General features: G+C 34.5%; 1 protein-coding gene across 3 annotated transcripts; it reads left to right on the top strand.

Annotated features, from left to right (window-relative positions):
- The first annotated feature begins 4,788 nt into the window (after window positions 1-4,788).
- LOC110699052 lies at window positions 4,789-16,246 on the top strand. 3 transcript variants are annotated; one of them, XR_002506838.1, is made up of 4 exons: window positions 4,789-5,235; window positions 5,343-5,407; window positions 14,889-15,057; window positions 15,208-16,246. XR_002506838.1 is itself a non-coding variant. In XM_021876544.1 (3 exons), the coding sequence occupies exon 3, from the start codon at window positions 6,522-6,524 to the stop codon at window positions 7,125-7,127; it is 606 nt and encodes a 201-aa protein (XP_021732236.1). In that variant the 5' UTR covers window positions 4,789-5,235; window positions 5,343-5,407; window positions 5,701-6,521; the 3' UTR covers window positions 7,128-7,786. The 3 variants fall into 3 exon arrangements, 1 of the variants encoding a protein (XP_021732236.1); XR_002506837.1 differs by having other exon boundaries at window positions 14,889-16,246; XM_021876544.1 differs by lacking the exons at window positions 14,889-15,057; window positions 15,208-16,246 and adding an exon at window positions 5,701-7,786.
- The last annotated feature ends 4,797 nt before the right edge of the window (window positions 16,247-21,043 follow it).

Raw genomic sequence — 21,043 nt, 5'->3', positions numbered from 1 at the left:
AATAGATGCATATAGTTTATGTTGTTCAATTGTCTTGATTCAATGTATTAGTTTGACACTAGATAATTATTTGTAGTTTTTTTGAGGAAAATAATTACTTGTATTAATTAAGTGAATGTTAATTACGAGTACTAGAAAATCCGTAGTATGTAAAAAATCAATACTTAAGAAAATCCCAAAATGTATGCTAAATTTCAAATATTAATAGAATACTAGATGTAAGGTAAAATATTTCATTTTGTATATTTTTTTTGTAATTTCTTAATATTTTTTGTTTTTATTTTCTATTCTATTATTTTAACATTAATTTAAGGTAAAATATTTTGTTAATTTTTAAATTGTTCTTATTCAAATTTTACGTATATAGAACTTGAATTTATAAATTGAAATAAATATTATCTCATTCATCGGATAGTTAGATAAAATAATTAAATCAAAATATATTTTTTAATTTCTAATTATTTGTTAAAATAATATAAATCCTAATGTAAAAGATAATATAAAACATAATATTTTTTTTCATAATTTAAATCTTAATATTTCTAATTATTTTCTATTCTATTATTTTAACATTAATTTAAGGTAAAATATTTTGTTAATTTTTAAATTGTTCTTATTCAAATTTTACGTATATAGAACTTGAATTTATAAATTGAAATAAATATTATCTCATTCATCGGATAGTTAGATAAAATAATTAAATCAAAATATATTTTTTAATTTCTAATTATTTGTTAAAATAATATAAATCCTAATGTAAAAGATAATATAAAACATAATATTTTTTTTCATAATTTAAATCTTAAATTACTATTTTTTGTTTTCAATTCTCAAATTTCATTTATTAATTTTTTCTTAAATAGCGACTGAAAATTAAAATTCTAAATTAATATATAAAATTAATTTTTCATTGGTCGAAATATTACTTTTACTTATGTGGCGTGCGATGCACGAATTTTTATATACATTTTGTATATAAATATTTTTTTTGGTGATCTCTTAATTTTTTTCTTGCATTATAAGTTTTAAAATTTTGTATGAAAGTATCATATCATCAGATATTAACATAAAACCATTAACATCAATGATAATTTATATTTTTTAAATATCAAAATATAATTTTAAGTTTTTTAAATAATATAAATCCTAATATCTAAAGATAATTTTTAGTTTTGTAACAAATAAAAATGATAAAATTTAGTGTTCTTAAATAATTAAAATCCTAATAAATTACTATTCGTCGTTTTTACCTATGTGGCAAAAATTTAAAATTTCATTCGTCACTTTTGTTTAGGTGGAGAGTGATTTTTTTAATTCTAAAATAAAATAGAAATCTAATTTCTTACTGGTCGAAATAATACCTTTTCTTACGTGGCGCTCTCAATGCTCTCCAAAAATGCTAGATTTAACCCTTTGTTAAGAGAGAATATCCTCTGTTTATAGATAGAGAATAATGAACAAAGAATCAAATATAACACTAGTGATGAATAATAACAATAAGGTTCATTTAAAACTTATATTCTCCTGTCCTCAAAAAAAAAAAAAAAAAAAAACAAAAAAAAAAAAAAACAAAAAAAAAAAACTTATATTCTCCTTACATATTAATATGAATATTCCAAAATCTAAATACTTGTAATCAAATTTAGAGTATTTTTTTGTTCAAAAAAAAAAAAAAAAAAATTTAGAGTATCTTTTAAAATTAAATGTCAATGCTAATTTGAGAAAAAATAATTATCACATACTACATATTTTTTTTTTATATATACTACATATTCATATATTGAAAAAACAAAGAAGATAATTAAAGAAAGATTTAGTCAAAGATAACTAATCAACCCCACCCTCCCCCCCCCCCCCCCCCCCCCAAATCACGAAGTGCTGTTTTTTTTTTTTCAAGCATTTTTTTTTCAATGAAGGCTAATTATCTTTTAAAAACGGATATTTCTTTTTTTTTTTTTTTTAAATAACACCATTTTCTCTGTTTCTTAAATTATGCTTGTATGGTTTTAGCTAAAATATTTAGATTGATTATACAATCTCAAAAAAGATTTTTTTTTTGTATAAATCCTTTTTATATTTCTTCAAAAAAAATATCTTTTCTATATAAAATGCGAAATGCTAAAATTATGGAAGTTTTTCAACTTATCTTTTATTTATTTTTGTACAAAAATAAAAGAAAAATATAAAATAAATTCATCTTCAACATAAACAGACACCTATCTTAAACAATGGCATTGTAGATTCAAGCTTTAACAATGGGGTTACTAAAAACTCATATGACAAATTAAAATTTAACATGAAATCATATGACAAATAAAATTAAACACAATATTATAAAATATTATTCTATTGCTTTAATCAAATTGTGTATACATATACTTACATTGATTTCAATCTCATAAATTAATTTTATATTGACGCATAAATATGATGATTACATTAATCTTATAAAATAAGGTTGAAAATTAATGATGAAAGACGCCATTAAAGAAGGTTGAAACTATTGAAGAGTATATGAGTTTTCATCTAAAAATAATTGTTAACTATTTTATATTTGACTTGGATGATTTTTTATAATATTGTAAATTGGGGAAAAAAATTTAACCTTCTAAAAGTATGAAAATAAACAACACTTTGCTGACTGGTCATGACTTAAATGATGTGTAAATTAAATTTTTAAATTTTTTGAAAAGGTAATATTCAAAGGCTTAGATTAAGCAAAAAAATAATAAACGGCTCAGATTTAATTTCTTATCATAGTCGTCCGTAGTCGACGACTACGGTAGAAGCATCGTGAAAACCCTCAAATATGAGTACCTAATTGTTAGCTTAACTTAGTAATAGTGTAATACATACTTGCTTCTACACTCAATTCCTTCCTTTTTTTTTTGGGCTTTTGTCATTCTCTTACATTATACGTTTATTTGCCTACATGTTCAAAGTTTAGCTGCAAGAATCTTAAAATTTTGAAAATGGTTTGAAATAGTGGCTACAACTCCGCCTTTAATCCTTTATATCCCTCCTTCTCCCATTGTAAATAATTAAATATGCACCCGCCTGAAAAATAATACTCCCATTGTAGTCGGTGGCAGATCTAGGATTTTATAGGTGTTGGGTCACCTTCATCTATTGATCCAAGAGGTGGATTTTGTAGAGAATGAATTTAGGATTAAAGAAGCTTGTTATATCACATAATTTTCTTTTTCAATCTAAAAATTAAGTTACAATTTCAATTAAATTAATTGAGAGTACTCGTGTATAATGATTAATGAATATATGTTACTATTATGGACTAAATATAAGATTGAATAAATAAAAGCAATGACAAACTAAGAAATTCTACCTTAGGGGTTTGAACCCTCGAAGTTATCTAACTTACATATGATAACTTAAATTAGTTAATTGATGTATATAATATGGTGTAAAATACATCTATAAAACAAAAGTATGATTGTGTAAATAATACTTCGTATATACCAGTAATAAAAATAAAATGAAAAAAAAAATTATACTTTGTAAAAATTAATAGGCTAATATGTAAAAAAATGTCAAGTTTAAAAAATAGTGAAACAATAATCTAAGTATGAGAGTTTTTTTTAACAATAATATACATATGATTTGATTTTAATGAAAAGTTAGAAACAATGATACAAATTACAAAGCAAGTGAAACAATAATCTAAGTATGAGAGTTTTTTTACCATAATATACATATGCTTTGATTTTAATGAAAAGTTAGAAACAATGATACAAATTATAAAGCAAGTGAAACAAAAGATTAACAAAAAGTTAGTAATGTACTCTAACAGGCTTCTAGGCTAGTAGTGAGTAGTGACTAGTGAGTAACCAAGAGAAAAAAGGGAAAAAAAAACCATAATTTGTTTGGCAAGGGATTTGATCCCACCTTAGGGGTTTGAACCCTCGAAGTTATCTAACATTACATATGATAACTTAAATTAGTTAATTGATGTATATAATATGGTGTAAAATACATCTATAAAACAAAAGTATGATTGTGTAAATAATACTTCGTATATACCAGTAATAAAAATAAAATGAAAAAAAAAATTATACTTTGTAAAAATTAATAGGCTAATATGTAAAAAAATGTCAAGTTTAAAAAATAGTGAAACAATAATCTAAGTATGAGAGTTTTTTTTAACAATAATATACATATGATTTGATTTTAATGAAAAGTTAGAAACAATGATACAAATTACAAAGCAAGTGAAACAATAATCTAAGTATGAGAGTTTTTTTACCATAATATACATATGCTTTGATTTTAATGAAAAGTTAGAAACAATGATACAAATTATAAAGCAAGTGAAACAAAAGATTAACAAAAAGTTAGTAATGTACTCTAACAGGCTTCTAGGCTAGTAGTGAGTAGTGACTAGTGAGTAACCAAGAGAAAAAAGGGAAAAAAAAACCATAATTTGTTTGGCAAGGGATTTGATCCCACAATCCCCCCCTACACCACAGGAAAGCTTTCAGTTCATGTAATGACCACTAAACCATGAAATGTATATGATATAAATAGCTTTTAATTTTTTTTTTAACCCTTTTATTCCTAGGTCACGTGACCCACCTTAAACAAGACTGGGTCCGCCACTGATATTTGTAGTTGATACTCACATTATGACATGTAAATTATACGAAGTACTAGTAAAAAATAAAAATTATGACTTGCTTTATGGGTCCATTCTATTTAACTTAATTTTGCTTATTATCTTAATTAACTTATTAATATTGATCCGAACTTATTGATGTTTTTTTAGAGTGTGGATACTTATTTTTACTTATTTGAACTTATTAGTATTGATTTGAAATTAGTTGAACTTATTAGTATTTAGAAAATTTTTGTCAGAAACCACCTTTTATAACACTTTTTTTTTTGGAAAAAACCACCTTATAATTTTTTAATGTTTGTATATACACACCTTAATTGTTTTTTTTTTTGCAAAATAACCCCAGTTGCCGGATTCTCGACGTTGACTAAACATTCCGGCGTTGATTTTGGCATGTGAGGGGCACGTGACCCAAATATTCTGCCCCCTCTAATTTTCCCCTTTTTTCCCTAGAATTCTACTCTCTATCTTCTATGCACACCTAATTAACTCCGTTTTCTACTTCATTTGAACTTCTCATTCAATTCTCCTCTGTGACAACCATCTGCCATGGCAAGAAACAATTGAATGCTTCAATTGGTGGGGTAAAGCTGGCCTAAGGAAGAGTAAGTATAGTTTTTCTCTCTCCTCTCATTTGGTATTGAATTTCTAGGTTTTCACATTGCTAATTTTTTTACTTTGTCCTTTGTTTCTTGCTGTCATGGTTAAAAAGAGGAAGGTTGCTGCGAAGACTACGCGTGGTGGGGGGACCAATTTCAGAATAATCCAAAAGCCCAGGTTTCAATTTTATAAATTAGCTTTTCCTTCCTTTGTTAATTAGCAAAAATGCATGTGAATGTAGGAAAGGGGAAGACATGCTTGACTTTAACTTATTAAAACGCAATTAACTAGTAACACTAATTAAAATATAATCCCTTATTTTAATTGATTTTATGTTTTTATTAAATGGGTTAATTTTGTGACAAATAATTGTTTATTTTTGTGATGCATGTTTATGTGTTTACTGGTTATGACTTTTGGGTATTTGGAAATGAAATTAATATTAGTGTATGAATGTGTGATTTTTTCAGGTTTAATGGTAGGATAAATATATATTATCCTTGGTTTAAGTTCATGGATCCAATATTTCCCAAATACTGCATTAAATTAGTTGTTTTGGAGCCAAAGTCCCTCGCTTAGGGTTCCAGTAGTCCCCTCTAGGGTTTGTAGTACAGTAAGTTAGTGGCGATCAGTGATTCTTCTTTGGATTTCTCTGTAATCTTGATCTCTTTGAGTGCTTTAACAATCCTATTCCCATGGCGAACGTATAAATTAAGGAATGGGAGAAACTAAAACTAACTGAAGACGAAATTGCGGTGATCGGAGGCGATTCTCTACAATCCAATATGGAGGAATCTACTGCTCAATTAAAATTGTCTCTGGTTGGGAAACTTTGCACAATAAAACCCTATAACTCTGAAGCATTGAAACGAACCTTACAATCAATCTGGAAATTGAAGGAAGGTGTTGCGATTAGGTTTGTGGATACTAACTTATTTGTTCTCCAATTCTTTTGTGAGGGGGACAAAGATCGGGTTATCGAAGAAAGCCCATGGTTCTTTGATGATAAAATTCTGTTAATGAAACAGCTCCAAGGAGATGAACATCCTTCGAAGATTGTATTCACCCATACTCCCATGTGGGTGAGACTTCTTGATATGTCCTTTAATAAGCGTAATGCTGCTACTATGTATGACGTTGGTGAACTTCTTGGAGGTTTCGTTAAACTGGATGAAGATGACCCATTAGGCTTGAGCGAATTTGTTCGTATGAAAATCTTGGTGGATATCAGAAAACCGTTGCGAAGAGGATTAATGCTTGCTACAAGCTTGCCACTTCAAAGTGGATTGACATGAAATATGAAAGGCTAGCAGACTTCTGCTTCTTTTGTGGGATGCTACACCACACTGACCGTGATTGCCATAACAAAGAAACTGCTGGGAATGAAGAGGATAATCTGGTATTTCAATATGGTCCTTGGCTCAGGGCAACGCCTAGAAAACAAGCAAGGATTAACCTGAACGAAAGAGAGAAGGAAAGAAGATGGAAGGAAAACTTGGTTGCTTGCTCTTCAGCCAAGTCAAAAAAATTCAACGATCCTGGAGTGATCAAGTTAGGACCCCCGGGAGCAGCACGCAAATTGCTGTTCAACTCACCAGATTGTGGCAAAAAACCTGGTGTGTTAAGTTCTGAGAGGAAGGCCAAACTTGTGGCAGAGAATGTGGGGGAAGGACTATCTCCAGTGTTGCGTGCAAAAAGTGTTGATAGCATAAGTCAGAAGAGTCAAAAACAGGATGAGTTATTTACTCATACTATCCAGCCAGAGAGTGAACTTAATCCTACTACTCACAAGTCTACTGCAGCCTTCAATGCAAGAAGCCAGAACCTGACTGTGAACACTTCAGAACAGCAACAAACAGAGATGATGGAGGGCATAGAGATCCTTCCCAACCCCTGAAAACAATCATTGCAAGCTCTGCAGTTACTGTTTAACATAGCTCCCGGAAAAGAAGTGCCGAAGAACCAAAAACCAGCATTGATGATGTGAAGAAGGCGAAGTACAATTCTGTTTCTCAAGCCGGAGACGGGGTAAATCAAGTAGAGGGTGTTGGGACCGACCAACCCCTCGAAAAGCAATCAATTCTTTATGTTGGAACGTTCGAGGCCTTGGCAATCCTCGAGCGGTTGGCGCACTTCGAAATTGGTGTGCTTCTTTAGCCCCTAATCTTGTTTTTCTTTTTGAAACAAAAATTAATAAAGTAGCTTCGGAAAATATTAAACATAGATTAGGCTTTGATTGTGCTTTTGGTGTTAGTAGTGAGGGCCTCTCAGGGGGTCTATGCTTGTACTGGAATAGTAGCTTTATTGACTTTGTTCTGATTTCTTATTCTGCTCACCACATTTGTGGAAAAGTTATGCAAGGTGATCTTGTTTGGTATTTTGTGGGTATTTATGGTTGGTCTGAAACTGCTGAAAAACATAAAACATGGTCCCTTATTAATTCTCTTTGTGATGGTATTGATGGCCCGATTCTTATTGGAGGTGATTTCAATGAAATCCTTAGTATGGAGGAGAAATAAGGTGGGGCCGATTCTAAGCGTAGGGCTATAAGAGGCTTCCGGGATGTTCTCGACTCTTGCAATTTGCGTGATTTGGGATATGTGGGGCAATGGTATACTTGGGAAAGAGGACTTACCCCCTCTACCATGGTTCGTGAAAGACTTGACCGCTTTTGTGGCAACGATGAATGGTTTTCTTTGTTCCCAAACATATATGTTGAACATCTAGTCAGGTTTAAATCATATCACACCCCGATTATGACTAGAAAAAGACGCCCCAAACGCAATCGCAAGAGGGGGAAGAAATCTTTCAAATTCGAAACCGCTTGGCTTCTTGACTCGGATTGTGAACAGGTCGTGAAACAGTCGTGGAAGGACACGGAGGGGGGCTTCATGTTTGACAGATTGGGCAGGTGTAGGGAATATTTCAAGCGTTATCCCTAGCTTGAACTCCACTATGATCATACTCTAAAGTACGGTGGCGTCCAAAGGGAAAGAAGATAGAGCAAAAGAGTCGTCAACAAGTTTTAGGAACTTGTAAACCGTTCACGAGGTGAAGGTTACACCCCTTAACGATCCAAGAGATCGTCAACTCCATAAGGTCTTGAACCAAATAGGTTTCGGGGATGAATGTACAAATCTAACCTTAAAGAGATTGAACCTGCCCTAATAATAGGCCTCTACTTTATTCAGATCGTATTCATGTGCGCTTTCTGACTAACATGCAATCAATTGGATTACCCTAAACCTGTTTATCTATGTTGGTTGAATATTAATGCACAAACAAAACTATTATTGACGATCACTTGAATTATAATCATATTAACCCTAAACAAGATTATTAATTATCTTATTAAGCGTGATTACAAGTACAAATTCCCTTTAAACATGAATAAAAGGTGTGATCAAGCAATAAATAATAAATATCAAGCAACACAATAATAATCAACAATAAAAATAATCACAATCATAATAATAATAATTATAATAATCATCATCATAAAATTATAATCATAATTAAAATAATTATGTTATATAATAAGAATAGCAAGATCCTAGGCATGATACTAACAAGATTAATAACAACCCCTAACATGTCACTAAACAATAAAAATCAAAGCTTTAGCCCTAACATGATACTAACAATCATAAATATTAGGAAGAACATAAAAGACATCATAATTTTAATCATACTTGATATTAAAGTTACCCTAGACATGATATTAGGAATCAATATAACAATCTAAACATAATTTCTACATAATAACATCAATAAAAACCATTAAATCACTTACTTGGATGCCTCGTACCTCTTTCTAATAACAAAATACACACGTTAGTAACTTCAAGGAAAATAATAAACAACAATTAAATTAAATAATCGAAAGAGAGATTTGGGACCAAACCCTCAGAAATTAAACCTTTCACGTCTAGGGCGAAGGCAACTTCGAACTTGGCTAGGTGTTTCTAGATCTAATGAATGCGGAATTTTTATATTTGTGAAAAGGCTAGTTTAGAAAAAAGAGAGAAAGAGAGTAATCAAGAAAATCTTAATGAGAGTTGCTGAATCAAAATGGAGTTTTTAGAACGCGATTTATAGAGAAAATCAACCAAAAAGATAGAAAATCAAAACAGAGTTCTGACGCGAAAAACGAGGATTAGCGCCAAACGCTGACGTTAGCGCCAAGCGCTAAGGTTAGCGCCAGGCGCTACAGCTGGCGTTTGGCACTGACTAATAAATTGACACGTTTTCTTAAAATCAGATAGAAATTGCCGTACAGGAGGATAAAATCATATTTTCCACAAAAACGTTCTTTTATTCTGATTAAAACTCTAAAAGCCAACAAAAGTCAATTTATCAATGCTAATTGAATTAGGAATGAAAAGAACCTTCTAGAAGAATCTAGATAAACCATTACTAATTGCATTAAGAATGATAAATCTGTATTAGGCCCTCCTCTAGATCATTGGGCTGCATATAAGGCTCAAACCGGGCCCAGTTCAGTAATTAGGCCATAACTTTCTCAATATTCATCGGAATTGGGCTTATAATATATCGTTGGAAAGGTATTTTCAAGCCCTATCCAACTACACCACTATTGGACCCATATCATGGACCAATCAAACTGGATTGGCTGTTTTCTTAAAATAGGTTTTCAAAAACAGAGAGAAGAGAAAAGAAATTAAAACTATCCGCAACACTATACTTTCCACACTTTCACTTCACTCGATTATGATTCGACGTGAAAGGTACTCATCACTGGGTTTGGTAGACACAAATGGGTGTCTACAACAGGTTATTGGGTCCGTTGAGAACATGGAGTGGTAAGAAATTTGCTAACTTCAACAAGCAAATTGGTGACCTGGAAAATCAGCTCAAATCAGTTCAAGAGGACGAAATTTCTGAGGCTAACATCCGTCTTGGTGCTGCAATTGAGAAAAAGCTAGACGAGGTCTTCGAGAAGCAAGAAGCCTACTGGTACTTGATATCGAGATCGGCTGAGATCAAGGATGGCGATAAAAGTACGACATATTTCCACCACAAAGCTTCTCAACGGAAGAAGAAAAATGAGATCACAGGGCTTCTTAATGAGAGAGGTGAATGGTGTACGGCTGAGGATGATTTCGAGCATATTGTTGAAAATTATTATGCGAACCTCTTCTCTTCAGGTCTGCAATCGGGGGATAGTTGTGACGAAGTTCTCGAGGCTGTGTCGCCATCCATTTCAAGTGTGGCTAATGACCTTCTTCTCCGCCCTTTTACAACAGCCCTTTTACAACAGCTGACGTCTATGCTGCTATATGTGAAATGCACCTCTGCAAGGCTTCGGGCCTTGACGGAATCTATGCAATTTTTTATCAAAAATTCTGGCATATTATTGGGAACGATGTCACTTCTCATGTGTGCAACATTCTCCATGGCAATTGCTCCCCAGCAGAAATTAACCGCACCAACATTGTTCTTATCCCCAAGGTAAAATCTCCTTGTAATATGGCAGAATTTAGGCCAATTGCTCTATGTAATGTCCTGTATAAAATTGCTTCCAAAGCTATTGTTATGCGACTTAAGTCCATTCTCCCTGATATTATATCCGAGAATCAGAGTGCCTTTGTCCCAGGGAGATTGATCACTGATAATGCCCTTATTGCCTTGGAACTCTTTCATTCCATGAAAAAGAGGAACAAAGGTAGAAAAGGGACGATAGATCTGAAGCTAGACATGAGCAAGGCCTACGATCATGTGGAGTATTTGCAGACTCTTGGGTTAAAATTGTGATGAGTTGTGTCTCGACTGTTTCATACTCATTTATCATCAATGGAGTGGTTTTTGGTGATGTTAAGCCTTCTAGGGGCTTAAGGCAAGGCAATCCCTTATCCCCGTATTTATTTATTATGATTGCAGATGCCTTTTCTGGTCTGATCTCCAAGGCGGTGTTCACAGGTGATATTCATGGGGCTAAAGCCAGCAAAAATGGCCCCTTAATTTCTCACCTTTTCTTTGCTGATGACAGCCTGCTATTTGCTAGAGCCAACCGAAGGGAATGCTCCAAGATAGTTGATATACTCAACAAATACGGAGCAGCTTCCGGTCAGAAAATTAATTATGAAAAATCGGAGGTCTCTTTTAGCAAAGGTGTTAGTTAGTCACTACAGAAAGAGCTCGTGGATTTTTTGGGGATGAGACTAGGCTAAGAACACGGAAAATACCTCGGCATCCCCACCATAATTGGGAGGTCGAAAAAAGCCGTGTTCTGTGCCTTGAAGGATAGAATCTGGAAGAAGTTACAAGGTTGGAAAGAGAAACTTTTGTCTCGAGCGGGGAAGGAAACTCTTATAAAATCTGTGATCCAAGCGATTCCCACCTACATTATGGGAGTTTATAGAATTCCAACTTCGGTGATTGAAGAAATTAGATCCTTAACTGCCAAATTTTGGTGGGGCCATTCAAAAAACAACCGGAAGGTTCATTGGGTGAAATGGGATACTCTTTGCAACCTGAAGATGCTTGGTGGTCTTGGCTTCCGTGACATGGCGGTCTTCAATGAAGTAATGCTTGGAAAACAAGCATGGCGTCTCATATCATGTCCGGAATCATTATTGAGTAGAGTGCTCCGGAAAAAGTACTACCCTCATGGGGATTTTTTGAGTTCCTCTTTGGGGCCTTCTTGTAGCTACTCTTGGCGTAGAATTTTGGGTTCCAAGGCTCTAGTCAAAGAGAGTCTTATTTGGCGTGTTTGAAACGGAAGTCGCATAAGCATTTGGGATGATCCTTGGGTTGCGGATGAACATGGTTCAAGAATTCTTTCTCCTAGAAATGACATGGTGGAAAATGTGAGCGATATTATTGATTTTGATAAAATGGACTGGAATCATGATCTTTTACCAAGCATATTCATTGAGCGTGACATTAAATGTATACTGTCGATCCCTCTAAGCTTGAGAGCTCCGGAAGATTGTATCACGTGGGATTTTTCTAACAATGGCTTATACTCGGTGAAGACGGCTTACATGCTCGGTAAGTCCTGCAATCTAGATTTATTTCATAAAGCCTGGGTGAATTTGTGGAATCTTGGGACTACTCCTAAAGTGTGACAACTGTTATGGCGAGCCTGCACAAATTCTCTCCCTGTCCGTTCTTTATTGAAGTACAGACACATGACAGAAGAGGATGGCTGCCCATGGGGCTCAACTGAAACAAAGAATCTATACCATGCTTTCTTTGATTGTGTGGCAGTGCGTGATTTGTGGGTTGAGGCAAACTGTGACAAACTCTTAAATATGGAGACTCATTCGGATTTTAAGGATCTCTTCTAGTCTTGGAGTGGGAATGCACGAAGATGCAGCAGAGAGGAGCTGCCCTCCTTTGGTTAATATGGGAGAGGCGGAAGAATAAATTGTTTAATAACAAGGAAACTTCCCACTTCACCATCCTTATGAGAATGGCAAACCTTGTGGAGGATTATGATAAGTATAACACCAAGATTTATGGCTGTAAAGGTGTTAAGAAGGCTAGAAGTCCGAAAACTTGGAAGCCACCTCCCCAAGACTGCATTAAAGTGAATTGTGATGCTGCATTAAATGTTGATGGCTGGGTTGGTCTCGGAGCTGTTGCGCGTAACAACAAGGGAGAGGTCTTATTCGATGGTGTCAGACGCTATAAGGCCTACTGGTCTCCTGAATTGGCTGAGTGTAAAGCAGCTCTGTTTTCTGTCAAAACAGCCCGTCAGCAAGGCTTCAAGAACATCATTCTTGAATCGGATAATAGCAACATAATCTCCAGGCTTTCGAAAGCTTCCACTTATTTGTCGGATTTGGATTCGCTGCTCGATGAAATTCTTGATGTATGCTCTTTCTTTGATTTTATCGCTTGGTCTCATGTTAGGCGGGAGGGGAATTTTGTAGCACACCATTTAGCTCGTTTTATTCCATATGGTGTAGAGCAAGTTTGGTCTAGTTGTTGTCCTAGTGACATTACTCCTTATGTACTCATGGACAATTTGTCTATTATTGAATGAATGAATCCTCCCTCGCTTTCCCTCAAAAAAAAAAAAAGTTCATGGATCCAATTAATATTAGGGTATTGTATGGTGGGAATTTTGTGACCAGAAATCACAAAACTACATATGAGAAAGGAAACAATAATTATTATGGACTTTCATTACATCTAAATGTAGAAGATGTCTGTTACTTTGAATTTGTTGATTGGATTAAAAGGGAATTAGGATATGATGAGGTTGGGGAGATTTGGTATAGGAAGCATGGGTGTACTTTGTATTCTGGTAGGAAGCAAATAAAGTGTTATGCTGACATACCCGAATTTTCAGAAGCAAAAGAAAAAGATGGGTGGTATGAATTGTACTTGGTACACTATCAATGGGGATAGGTGAATCTTCAGAGAGGACTGATTTTGGAGTGGGGATAGGTGAGTTATCTGTTATGTGTGAGCATGGAGGGGGTGATTCAGCAAAACTACACTACCTACAACAGAAATAATAATACAAGCAACAATAACCCCAAATTTCTCATTTTGCAATGCCTAGGGGTGCTTATGATGCGAGTCGAGCTCGAGTTTAGCTAAGCTCGACTCGAACTCGAAAACACAAAACTGAAACTCGACTTGAACTCGAAACTTGCGAGCTCAAAAAAATGGAGCTCGAAGCGAACTCGAAAACCTATTACTTAAACTCGACTCGAGCTCGAACTCGAATTGAACTCGAAATTTTTTATTTTCGCAAAGTGATGTATTATCCTATTAATTTAAAGCATTTGGTTTATCTAACAATTAGTTTAATCCTTTAATCCAAAATATATGTTTTACTAATCACTAGCAATTAGGGGAAGACAACACTCTTGGTAGACTACAATGTCTACACTCTACAAATTCAAAATACAAAACCATATGAAATATTACAAGCCATAATCAAAATCCTTTGTATTTTCAGAATGCAGGTTCCTTCATTGTGGTGTCGGGATAAAAATTTCTTTTGCTTGGTCTTCATTTTTTCTCTGCAATAATATCAATATATAAGTTATAATTTATAAATATAAGAAGAGTTAAAGCCTGAAAAATGACTTAAAAGTAGTCCTTCACCTTACCTTGTTTTTTGATTTCAACTCATGTAATGATCTGCACCAATCACCTGAACATAATAGCATCTGCACTGTATTAGGGGCAAGCTTTGATCTGTAGGGATCTATTATGCGACCACCATCACTAAAAGTTTCCCTGGAAGCAACTGTTGTGATTGGAACTGCTAAAATTTGGGCTGCCATCTTAGATAAAATGTGAAACTTCATAGATCTTTCCTTCCACCAAGCCAAGGCATCGAATTTAGAATCATCAATTATGAAAAGCCCCTCATCTAAATACACCTCAAGTTCAGATTTACCAGGCTGTCATTTGCCCGGCCCTAACCACATGCAAAAGTTTTGACAAACCACTTGTAGTAGTACTATCAAGTAATTTGACATGTTTGAGAGTATCGGGTAATTACTTACATAGTACTCAGCTAGCTATTTACAGACAAAGATAAAGTTCATTTTCTTAAAGTGAAAAAACTATTTTTTCACTTTGAATCTGTTTTCTATTTCGTTGAGTGGATAAGATTCTTGTATGTTGTATACCCAAGAGACTGATGCTCCAATTGTGCATGTTTCAGGAGAGATGATGGAGCAGAGAATATCCCTATTTCTTTGAATTTGAAGAATGTTAAGCGCGAGGCAAAGGTATCACCCATACGTACGAATCCTCCTACGCCTCAGGTGATTTCAGCCTCTCGTGATCCTATCAAGGCCACACCTTCAAAGGGACCAAAGTCTAAGCTCATGGTATGAATCAATATTCTGTTACTAATGCCAATTTTCTTAGAATATGATCATTTGCTGCACCTTACAGATTGTATTTTTCAACGCTGGTATATTCTTTCATGTTAAGTGATAATTAGCTACTAATGCACTAGATTGAAATGCTTATTGCAGGCTGTTTTATGAAGGGTAACAATGATTGTGATTTGTTTTGTTATTTGTTATTGAAGAGAGTAAATTTTCGGAATTGATGAACCGATGACTATGTAGATGTGGGATAGAGAAGTGATTCATTTGTTTTTTAATTATTTTTGTTGTAATTGGTTTTGAAACTAGAACTGAAACGTGTCAAGGTAAAGTTGAATTTTCTCCCCCTTTTCTATGATCTAGATTTTTTTTATTTTGTTGTAGGTGTAGGGTTGTAAAGTTCTTTTTGTTATTCTCGCCTTTTTTTATTTGGGGTTGTGTAATTCTGCAATTTTCCATCATTTTGTACCGATTTGAAATGGATAGATTTGTTTGATGTGAAATTATTATTTTAGGACTACAATTTAGATTTTGGCAATCAGATATAGTAGCAAAATCATAAGAGAAGGCTATAGATTGCTTGAACATATTTACTTTATTAACATATATTTCCGTTTGTTCATATTGGACCTATATGTGTAGGTGGTTGTTTGCTTATAGACTGTTTATTGTTGAGAGTTATGTGGATTCTGGAAGTTCAGGTAAGCACTTACTAATTTCTGCAAGCGTAGAAATTACTCCTGAAAAGTATTTTAGGAGGGAATTATGGAATTTCTATGTAAATACTTGTCCATGAAATAGGTTCACATTAAAATTGAATCGTAAATTGCGAGGCTTACTTGCATTGCTTTGAAAGTGTTATGACTTTATGGACTACAAGTAACCCCTGGTTTGAATTATGTACCATTGTATTCTCATCCTGTACAAGTGTACATGCATGTTTATACTTCAATCAAGTGCAGTAATCTATGTCAGTCAGTGAAGTGCAACAAATAAATATGTGCTTGGGTGACAATTGTTTGTTTTCTTTGGTGTAGTATGGTCGTACTTTCCTGTCCATGGGGATTTTTGATTAATCATAGATATTTGCCCAAATTCCATAGTCTTTAATATGATTACATGTTTAATATATAGCTCCTACTGTAAGGATAAGTTGTAAAATTGTATGTTCTTTTTACTTCTAATAGACCAAGATCTCTAAATATTTGCAAATTAGGTGTATTCCTTATCAGTTTGTTAATTACATCAAGAGTTTTGCAGACGATAATTTCAACTTTGATAGGGATCAATCATCGGTTTTGTATATGAATTAAGATCTTTACAGTTTGAAATAGAAAATTAGGTGGTGTTTACTTAAGGTTCTATAAAATTGATTAGTAACTTCTCCTACCAAAAAAATTAAAAAATAAAATAAATGTGTTTAAAATTATAGTACAACTTTAGAAATTCTTCAATTCAATATGTAATGTTTTGCTATAGTGACTGTCCAGCAGCCTGTGCAATTTGGCATAGCATAGGTGCATCTGCCAATTACCTTCCTTTTGGAATGGTAATTGTTATATGTGTGCCTCGAATGCTCCATGTTGATATATGCTTTAGTATTATGGTGTTTGGGGCTTTAAGCAAAGAAGCATGGAAAGGGCTGACTTAAAATGAGCATATTTCAAGATCTAGAAGTGATATTGAGATGACTCAAGTTGGAGGTGATAGCTCTTCTCAAAATCTTTCCAACGACTGGTCATAAGCTTGATTTGGTTAAGAATCGAGGGAGTTATGACTGTTTAAAGAAGTGCTGTCCGCGCAGGGGGAGTTCGACCGAACCATTTAATAGGTTCGGTCGAACCTTTAGGCAGAACTGATGCTATTTTCATTTCTAGAGTAGGTTCGGTCGAACCTATGGTGGTGTGATCGAACCACACTAAGTTCGACCGAACTCTGGGTAGGTTCGGTCGAACCTTCGAGCCCCTGTTCCAGCGCTGCGATTTCTTCTTATTTTTGCTCGGGATGTAATCTTAACCGTTGATTCATCTTGCACTATATATACTCTTGTTTTTCATTGTAGAGAGTATGAGAGAGAAACACAAGTGAGACTTAGATCTTAAATTAGCTCACCAAGAACACCATCTTTCTCCATTGTAATTCTTCCTCCATTGAAGAGTAATACAAGCTCCAATCTCCCCAAAAGTGGATGTAGCTCATTTTGAGTGAACCACTATAAATCTTGTGTGTTTTATTTTGTTCATTTTTAATTGCTTTCTCATTTAGCTTTGCATTGTTCCTCAATCAAATTCAAAGTCCCAAAAAAGGTCCTATTTCATAACAGTAATCTAAAGAAGTGGTTAGCAAGAATCTCAATGATGGTTTGATATATTCAGAAATATGTCCAACTTGCTTCTCTCTTGCCTTATGGTGGAATTGGAAGTAGAGAAAATGTGTTTCTGTTTGAAGGAATGCTGAAATTCCTATCAACCCTGGTAACTTTTTTAGAAACCGTGTTGATGAAACATGGGCTACAATGTATGATAGTGGTTCTTCTGGAAGGAGCTTTCTTGATCAAAAGAAGGACAGGAAGGAAGCATTCATTAGATGGTCAGCACCTCCTATGGACTTCTTTGCTCTCAATACAGATGGGGCTTCAAAGGGCACACCAGGACTGGCAGGAGCAGGGGGTGTAATCAGAGATAATTGTGGGATCTTCATCAAGGGGTTTACTGCTCCTCTTGGTATATGCTCTGCATTCAAGGCAGAATTAGCTGCTGTTGAGATTGGCCTTGAGATGGCAAAGGCAATGGGCATACAGAAGCTACATTTACTATTGGATAATCAAGCTTGCGTGGAGGCTCTCAAGAATCCAGTTACCCAGAGAGGGGAGTGCTGTCATATGTTAAATAATTATTACAGTTTTTTAAATTGGGAGGGTTGGTCTGTTTTTGTTTTTCATTGTTATCGGGAAGGGAATAAAGTGGCCGATAGTTTGGCTAACTTAGGTGTCATCCAATCGGATTGTGTGATTTATTTCGATGTTCCGCCATCGGAAATAAAGCACCTACTCCATGAGGATATCGTAGTAGTGGCCTTGCCACGATTGGTTGTGTCATAGTTGTTACTGTGTACAGGTTCTCCCACATTTGCATAAAATTTTTTTTTAAAAAAAAACACATTTTAAAAATCTAAAAATAGAAAGTAACTTTTCCTATGTTTCCTATTATGCATGGTATAGTGTTATGGTATCTATATACACGTGTGTTAGAACGATTTCTGATTTCCGTCAATCGTTTTTGGTTTATACAGCCATTTTAAAACGGATTATCTTTAAACAATGAACATATGTTTCATACGATCATATCCCCTTTTTAATGAAAACTAGTCGCCCTCTCGTTTTTTTGCTTTGGTTATATTATGAAATGAATAGTTTAAGATTATTATTGAACTATATTGTATAGTTTTTTTATTTTATAAAGGAAATAAAAATTGGGATGGGTATCATTGGAAAGGGAAAATTATTGTCCAAAACTCTTTTTCACTTTACGGATTACAAGCCAACAGATGTATGGAATTTGTGCGTGTGAATATAAACTCCTTGTTTGTAATAAGATTCATTTGATTGTTTTTGCAATTTTTTGTTAAATTTTTGAAGGCTTTTGTTATTTTAAAGGTGCTTCTCTATTTATTTTTTTTAAAAATGGTTTATATTTAAAAAAAAAAGGAAAAATTGATAGGAATAATCCCACCTTTTGAGCGTCGTAGATTAATAATCCCACCTTTGGGATTCTTTTTAATAATCCCACCTTTGATATCAGTCTGCTGAAAATAGTCCCAGGTGACCAGTAACCGGTTGAAGAGGTTTTTTTTTATTTAAGTTTATTTTACACGTGTAACAATTTGATTTGTCCAAAAAAAACATTAAAAAAAGTAATATCAAATAAAAAAACCCACCACCACCAGCAACTAAGTTTCAGCCACCACCACCACCAACTAAGTTTCAGCCACCACCATCCCCACACACCACCAAAACCCAGCCTGAAACCATCGCCCCATCCAGCCCGAAACCACCGCCACCAAGACACCACCGCGGCACTGTGCCGACTAGGAACCAAACCCAGCCAGCCTAACCCCAAATGCCCTTCGAAAAATCGTCACCCACCAAACCAATTAATCCCTTCGAAAACGGCGTGAATCGAGATCAGGGGAGGACGAAGAGGTCGGAATGGGGGATAGGGAAGGCCGACGTGACCGGAAAAGGGATGGAGGACGGTGAGGGGTTGGATCGCGACGGGAACGAAAGGGGTTTTCGAGGGGAGGGGGCTGGTGGTGGCTCGCTTCGCTTTTGTTGCGGAGCTGGGTTTACGAGGGTAGGGGTGAGTCGCGACACGGAGCCGGAGCAGGAGCTGTTGTCGGAGGCTGGGTGTCGGAGTCGTGGGGCTGGTGGTGGCTTGGGCAACTGATGGGTGGTTTTATTTTTATATATTTTTTTCTTATAAAATATTTAACTTTTAAAATTTTATTTTATTTTTATTTTTTTGACCAATCATACGCCACCACGTGTCAAGTAACTTGTTATAACATGTTACTTGACCGGTTGGGACTATTTAAAATGGATTGATATCAAAGGTGGGATTATTAAAAAGAATCCCAAAGGTGGGATTATTAATCTCCGATGCTCAAAAGGTGGGATTATTCTCATCAATTTTTCCTTTTTTTTTAATCAAAAGCAGAAGAGTGGAAGAAAGGAAATGAATGGAAGGGAGGAAATTAGGGAGAAAGTATAATTTGGTGACTCAACAAATTAAATGAAATTACACCCAAATGCAAGTTGGTCAAACACTCCCCATTTTGCAAGTTAGGAATATTGAATTTTCATTGACTTGTGACTCATATCACTATTCCTTTCATTTGTAGAATTTCCCTCTTTTTAAAGGGTTAGAGATTAGACAACGTGATAGTATCCTTTAATACATTATGTTTAATTTTATATACAAAAACTTATTATCACTAATTTTTATTTTTAAAAAATAAAGAAGCTTAAATACCAAGCTCATATCCATATTCAATAGAAAATCAAATAATACAAAAATATTAAGTCACATAAAACGAACGTACCAAATTTTGTAAGAATTCAAAATTATATACGATAACAAACAACTCTTAGATACTGACATTGGCTATCATTTTTTATACTTTATAAGATTAAGCAACAAACAACATATGTAGTAAATTTAACTACTTAAAAAAATTCCCTCTAGAGTGCGACTCTTGGGAGGGCTTCTCTAGGGTTTCCTAGTTTTTCCTTCTTTGAAGGTTTGATCTCGATCATTCGAGGCTGTTTGTAATGGCGAGTGATGATGGTAATCCGAGTGTTCCCCAAACTGATACTATTCCGAGCGATGTTGAGGATGAGGTCGATTGGGTAGTGGATAGTGAGGAGGAAGAGGAGGCTAGGGTTTCTCTTGGGATTGTTGGTAGACTTTGGACGGAAAGACACGTGAATGCTAATGCTTTGATTGCCCAGATTAACCGTCTTTGGAACCCTAAGCATGGAATGGAGGCCAATTGCATTGAGAAGAATCTCTACTTGTTCCAATTCCACCATTGGAAGGACAAGTGGAACGTTATGGAGAGCCAACCTTGGCATTTCGATAGACATGTATTAATTCTGAATGACATCGAAGGTAACTGTAAACCCTCTGAAATTCCTTTATCTTATGTTCCGTTTTGGATTAGGGCGTATGACGTACCTTTTATGGGGAGGAATAACATGGCTAATGCAAAAACCATTGGTGACAAATTGGGGGTGTTTATTGCATTGGACCAATCTGGTGATGCTGGTATCAATAAATCGCTGCGCATCAAAGTTAATATTGATGTGCGTATGCCCTTGAAAAATAAGATTGGCCTTAAACTAAGAGGTGGGGTAAAGGAGTATGTGAGTATGAGATATGAAAAATTACCCTTATTTTGCTATGTGGGCTTCTAGGCCATGGGG

Source organism: Chenopodium quinoa, unplaced genomic scaffold (genome assembly GCF_001683475.1).
Source record: "Chenopodium quinoa cultivar QQ74 unplaced genomic scaffold, ASM168347v1, whole genome shotgun sequence".
NCBI lineage: Eukaryota > Viridiplantae > Streptophyta > Magnoliopsida > Caryophyllales > Amaranthaceae > Chenopodium > Chenopodium quinoa.
The sequence above is the reverse complement of the archived record's forward strand: the minus strand, read 5'-3'. Positions and strand labels throughout refer to the sequence as shown.

Coding starts and splice junctions, on each gene's coding strand:
- LOC110699052 (XM_021876544.1), top strand. CDS start 6,522: ATGAAATATGAAAGGCTAGCAGACTTCTGCTTCTTTTGTGGGATGCTA.